Consider the following 6,803-nt stretch of genomic DNA (forward strand, 5'->3'; position numbering starts at 1 on the left):
CGCCCTCAACTTCCCTCGGACGCACCATACGCGTGCCGAGGTCGACCCGCGCACCCATGACGACCCCGCGGAAGAGCGGGGTCGTCTATTCGTGTGCCACCGCCTTCGCAGTCAGCCCCCGTCGGCTTACCGTCTCTCGGCCGCGTCCAATGCGCGTCGGAGACCTACCGGACACGCCAGGCGACCCCGCGCAACAACGGGTCGTCCTTGGACACTCCCCGCCACGTCACCGCCTCCTCGCGCTGCCCATTACCGCGCCGCCCTACGACAGCCCCGCTACCTCGCCTCGCCGCCCTCAACTTCCCTCGGACGCACCATACGCGTGCCGAGGTCGACCCGCGCACCCATGACGACCCCGCGGAAGAGCGGGGTCGTCTATTCGTGTGCCACTGCCTTCGCAGTCAGCCCCCGTCGGCTTACCGTCTCTCGGACGCGTCCAATGCGCGTCGAGGACCTACCGGACACGCCAGGCGACCCCGCGTAACAACGGGTTGTCCTTGGACACTCCCCGCCACGTCACCGCCTCCTCGCGCTGCCACAGCCCTCCTATGTCGCCGCGCCGCCCTCTACTGTCTCGCCACCCACCCCTACCTCCTACCGTCTCCCGGACGCACGCACTGTGCTCCGAGGAGGCGCAGTGCCTGTCAGATGACCCCGCACAAGAGCGGGGTCGTCTGCTCGTGTCGAACAGCCCGCTCTGCCACGTCAACGCCATCCAGCCCTACCGCGGCCGTACGAGGACGGGCTGACTGGTGGATGACGTGGCGAGAGGCGAGTGGTATAGACGACGAGTAGGCAAGACCGCGAGAGGATGAGAGGACAAGCGACCTGGCAAATGGCACGGCGAGTGCACGGTAAGACGGACGTACCATAAGACTGGCGGACGAGCAGCCAAGTCAATGATGGTGTGAGAGTAGGGGGGGATGCGTCGATGCGTGGCGACAGGGCGAGCATCACCACCGAACAAGAGGTAGAGAGACTCGGATGCCGGGCGGGTGAGCGAACGCATGGGCGAGAAGCCATGCGGGTTGGATGACAGGCTGGCAAGAAGACGGCGGTCGAGGAGACGGGCAGTCGAGCGGGCAGACGGAAGACGCAGCGTATGGATGGATTAGCGAGCGGACGGACGGAATAGCGAGCGGATGGACGGAAGAGCGAGATGCTCTCCCTCTCCTCCTCTCGTGCTTCCGTCTATCTGCTTTGCTGTCTGTTCGTCTCCTCGCCCTTTACTCCACTGTTCACCCTGCTCGCCGTGTCTTCCGTTCCGTTCGTGCATGCCCCCGCGAGCAAATGCCCCTCCATGCCCATTGTTTTAATGTGTACATATCTAGTCTATCCCCGTGCGTTCTTCGTACGTGTCCGCCGGCATGAGTGCATAACTGTACTTCAATTGTATGTATCTTGAGTGAGTGTACTTCAACTCGGTGTACTTTGTACTTAGTCTACTTCGACGGTACGTACTGCAACTGTATGTAATTTGATTGAATGGACTTCGAGTGAAGGTACCTCGAGTGAATGTCCTTTGATTGAGTGGATTCAATTGGATGTCCTTCAATTGTCTGTACTTCGACTGGATGTACTTCGACCCAGTGTACTTTGAGTGTATGTCCTTTAATTGAATGGGCTTGATTGAATGCAGTTCAATTGACTAATGTCCAATTGAATGTACTTCCCATTGCTGCAGTCAGCATAGCATGCTGTCTATGCAGTCTTGTGGATGTCCTGCAGTGTACTGTATAGGCATAATAAATTTGTACTGTTCTTCATTGGATTACTGTATACCTGTAAGAGGTCAATGAACTGAGCAGCTCTGTACTATGCTATCTCATATATTGGATGGGCTATTGTCATCATACATGGAGTCATGAACACTGCTTTTGGGGCTTCATAACAGACCCATCATGTACAGAGCTGGGCAGTATAGCATGGCTATGGGAGCTTTGCAAACAATGAATTCATGGCCAATTGTATGAATGGACTTGGACAATGCTGAGTATACATGATATCTAGGCTAGACCATAATGCTGACAGAGCCATATGAACAAGTGAAGAGAATTACACAATCTAGAACGATCAGTCTCTACTTTGCACCACAATTGGAAATCCTGCAGAGTATTGACTCTTTTAATATTACAAGCTTCCTTTGCTGCAGCCCACAGCTCTCGAGTGTGGAATACATTCCATGTTGATACTGCAATAAAGTCAGACCAAGGACATGATTTCCCTGGTGGATGGGAACGATGAGCTTCAGGCATGAAATCGCCCATTGGCACGCCACAGCCATAGCAATAATTGATGTTTGAGTCCTGTGGCTGGGATCCATGTTTGTACTCCTGCCAGCCAATGCCATTTGCCACAAATGGCACTTTAAGGGTACTGCGACACCCTGCAAACAAAGGGGTATGTTTGGGTGTAACAATACCCTTCAGTGACCAGCAGACTGGACATTGACCCTTGAGTTTGATGAGATATCTTGACAAGTCTGCGGAGTGCTTCTGCCGCAATATGTCGTCAATTTGTGCGCCTGCTGCACTCATCTCGACTCCAGCTTTCTTGACCATATCCTGATGTACTTCAATGGGCTATAATGCAAAATTAATAGACATGTCATACTGAACTGAGGGAATAGCTGACCTGATCATCAGTGAACTCTACTTGTTGAAAAAGAGAATCATCCATGCCATCATACATGGCATCGTCATCATCGTCCACATTGATTGGATGACCTTGGGAGTTTGGCAAGTGTTGGAGACATGCTGACAAATGTGGTGCGCCTCCATTGCTGCACCATTTGATCAGTTTTGTCATCTCTGTGTTTGGGTTGCAGACATCGCAGAGTTCATCGCCATTCTCCCTATCGCAACACTTCTCGACCCCATCCATAGCGGCAGAGAGTATCCTCCTGCGGCATTTTGTGTTATTCACCATGTAGTCATTCATGACCTTGTGAAGACTGTAGTCAGGAGCCTTGACAGTGAGCATCTCGGTGTGGTGTACAAGTACAACCATGCATGGGCGGCCTCGTCGGCCTCCCCTTGCTGCGGCCTGTACGAAATCGACTGCGCCATGAGGTGTGTTGAGAAAGATGATGAGATCAACAAAAGGGGCATCTATTCCATGAACAAATGAGCTGGTCGCAGCAATGCACCGGTGCGCTGCTGTGGCCCCTGTGGTCCATGCAACTTGAGTGTCATGTCGCTCCTGAGGTGATAGCTTTGAATGATATATCAGGCAGCCAAGCAAAGGGCCCATGGCGTTGGCATTTGCAACTGAGTGGCAAAAGATGATGATCCGCGAGTCTGGCTTGACAAATTGTCTTTGATAGCACTCATAGGTGAGCTTGACCACCAGTGCCTCGATGTCGTCTTTGGATCTGCAGTGAACATTGTGATAGCGTAGTTCCTTCCGGCCCGTCTGTGCACGGATGACTTTGACCATATCGCGCTGCAGGCCTATATGCTGGATGAAGGCATTTTCGTGATCTGGGACAAGGGTGGCTGTGAGGTAGATCTTGGGCAGCGCTATCTTCCGCAATTTGTCAATGTTCTTCAACTGTGGGCGGAACTCGTGCGAAGTGAGGATCTGATGTGCCTCGTCGACCACAACACGATGGATACGAGTCTTCTCCTTGTTCATAAAGCTATTATAAAACATAAGTACCATCACATGATGGGATAGAATATTGGACTGACCTGACAAGACTTGCATGTCCACAATGTTCCCATGATACAAACAACAATTGCAAGTCATCTGCAGGAGGAATTGTTGCGACAAATTTGGCCGCCTTGGTACCGCTGGCTGCTGCACGCCGTAGCTGGTCATGGATCACTGCAACAAATGGCACAAAGACAATAGAGAGTCGTCCAGGATGGATGATAGCTGGGACTTCATAACATGCACTTTTCCCGCCACCTGTTGGCAGTACGCCAATGATGTTGCGGTCACGTGAGAGGGAATAGGCTATCAGCTGATACTGACTCTCCGAAGTGAACTCTGCGGCATTATTCTTCAAAGCTTTCCTGAGCTCGCGCAGAGCATTGGTATGTGAGATCATAGGGACCTCGTCAATGGGGGTTCCGACAAGCTGGGTCGGCTCATGCGAAGTACCAGGGAGGTTGTTGTGGTGGAAATCGATGGGACCAAGATTGGAAGTAGAAGCCACTGGATGATTAGGAAGCCCATCAATATCCATTGGCTCCAAGAAATGATCCTCGGTGATGGGGCTATGACGTTGCTCAGGGGTATAAGATAGGCTCTGGTGGCGGCGTTCAGTCTGCCGTTGGTGAAGCTGGTTGGGACGAGGGGTATGAGATTGGGCATTGGAAGAGTGTTGTTGGGCAGCAAGTCCCTGCATAACAGATGCACGCACGAGGTCTTCGAGGTGGACCTGGAGTGTCGCAAAGTTCGCATTCATCGTGGATGTGACTGTTCTGCAAATCACAGTAGTAAGCTGTGCAATGTCAACAGGTGGCTGACCTGCCACGCCCGCACCGAGGGGAATGTTTGGCGCAGGATTCGCACCAGTACCAGTACCGTAGTCCAAGACACGCAGGGCAACAGGACAAGGCAACTTGCCAAGTCCCAAAACATTGTGCCAAGGTTCGCAGAACCGGCGAGCCTCGAGCATGGCATCTGTGGTGAGGAAAGCGAGGTGTCCAACCTCACGTGCATAGACACGACGAGCCATGTTGGTATTGTGATTCATGGACTTGTCACCAAAGTTGTCAGCCATGTTGGAGGGTGGAATGAACTCGCGCATGAGCGAGACAGCGATATGCCGCCAGTACTGGAGTGATAGGCCTATGCCCATGTATGTGTCGGTGATGCGCTCGAGAATGTTGGAAAACTGTTCAGAGTTAAGCTGCTCGCCATGGGCCATCCAGACAAACTCATTGTGTGCTGCCCAACTCTCCTCCCCTTCGAGCACATACGAGATGGTGCGCTCAACGGGGCGGACAACAAGAAGGTACCAGTCAAGCAACTCTGCAACGGGCTCTGGGCATAACGTGGGTGTCCATGACAGGGACTCCGTGAGTGCAGATGTCTTGGTGCGCTGGTGGATGAACCATGTTCCATAGTTCTTGTATATGTTCCGTGGAATCTGGGAATTGCTGAGGCGAGTGTCGACAAACTCAGTGCCACGAGGAGGGGGAGCAGGAGTCATGAAACACAGAACAGCGAGCTCCTCTGACAGGTCGGCTAGGTCTTTGCGAAGAGCGCTCAGACCACCGTAGTGCCATCGGAACGTGCCAGAATCGTCAACGTCCGCCAGCGAGTAGCTCGGATGTTCGAAGAGGACCTTGAGCAAAGGCTGTGACGAGTCGGTGAAAGAGCCAGTTGAGAGCCATGAATGGCCAACACGATTATCGGTGAGATTTTCGCAAAGATCGGAGGGTACCTTCACAGGTATATCATTCCCGTTGCAGAGGGCGTGCATACGATTTTTGACACTCTGCACCAGCTTCTGCAGGCCAGTGCGCAGGCGAGCAATCTCGAGGTTGCGACCTAGACAATTGACAGATGACATGTCCGTGGCCCATGTGATATTGGGTGCTGATGCCTGGCGGATGACCAATGATGATGCGTAGCGTTGGTGTGCACGAAGAGAGTTCCATGGCGAGGGTCGTCCATCTGCGAGATACTGTGAACATTGATATCTGACAGAACTAGTATGCAATGTATTCAGTATTTGAACTCTCCTTGATAATGCAATGGCTTACCCAAAGAGGTCATCTGAATATTCAGTGTGACGAGACCAAGCCTCATAGAGATGGAGGTTGCGAAGAGCGTACTCCCATTTGGCAATGATAGGCGTGTAGTCCTTGGCAAGAACAAAGCGACCATCTTCCCGTAAGCTTGACACCGCAAGCCAACACATAAGCGGACACTTCCACTTGGCCATGCTGGCACCTGGTGCTGGTATGCCAACAAGGGAATAGAGGACTTTGTGGATGAGAGCCATACGCTCATCTGTCTTGTTCTCCAGTGCGACATACAGACGCCACACGAGACCTTCCTGCGACTGATTCAGGGGGAACTTGTACTGACACGGATGTTTGTTCTTGGTTCGCAATACTGCTGCAATGAAGGCAGCCACTGGCGCCGCGTACGCTGCAAGGGTGGTCGCGCTGCTGTGAGGCGTCCAGGCTGAACCATCTTCTTGGTTGCTGTTGATAGAACAAGTGTCAGCATGTATATCTGGAAATCATCAAGATGCATACATTGGATACTGATGGAGCATACGCTTGATCTCATAGTCAGCATTGTTGGCTAATCCACGTGTGTGCGCCATATATTGGATGACCTGCTCGTGCAAGCCGCCTATGACATCCTCTTTCTTCGCAGGGATTTTGGCAAGAGATACAAGGCTATCGATGTCTTGTTGGGTTTTCACATAGGGCTCGAGATGGATGTTCCAGAGTGTCATCTGGACAAGGGGGTCGACATCGCGCGCCTCCATGGACATAGGAACGAATGGGACAGGGAAGTGGGGATAGAGGTCACGGAGAAAGACATGGAATGGGGATTTCCGGGGAACACCAGCAAGAGATAATTCGACAGCAAAGAAGCGCTGTGGAACAGGAAAGAATGCCTGGACTGACGCAGGAATGCCGCGCTGCTCAGGGAGTAGGCCAGAATCACTGTGAACCTCACGGTAATGGGTACTGAGTGTCTTGTCCGCGCCGGCCGCATACGTGCAGGCTGGCATAGCACATCTGACACCAGTCGAAACCTTGAGCTTCTCGACAGGTGGTCCCAATGGAGCAGGTAACACCACGTCGGATTCCTTGGTGCAGATGCCA

The 6,803-nt window shown here is 52.7% G+C and overlaps 1 protein-coding gene across 1 annotated transcript; it reads right to left on the reverse strand.

Annotated features, from left to right (window-relative positions):
- Positions 1-2,607: 2,607 nt before the first annotated feature.
- B0H18DRAFT_879469 (uncharacterized protein) lies at positions 2,608-6,427 on the reverse strand (the record flags this gene model as incomplete). Its single annotated transcript, XM_048040699.1, has 6 exons — positions 2,608-3,640; positions 3,693-4,450; positions 4,484-4,828; positions 4,991-5,715; positions 5,752-6,167; positions 6,222-6,427. The coding sequence occupies 6 exons, from the start codon at positions 6,425-6,427 to the stop codon at positions 2,608-2,610; spliced, it is 3,483 nt and encodes a 1,160-aa protein (XP_047891364.1).
- Positions 6,428-6,803: the final 376 nt, after the last annotated feature.

The sequence above is a fragment of the Fomitopsis serialis genome (genome assembly GCF_022376445.1).
Source record: "Fomitopsis serialis strain Sig1Antser10 chromosome Unknown B0H18scaffold_54, whole genome shotgun sequence".
Lineage (NCBI taxonomy): Eukaryota > Fungi > Basidiomycota > Agaricomycetes > Polyporales > Fomitopsidaceae > Fomitopsis > Fomitopsis serialis.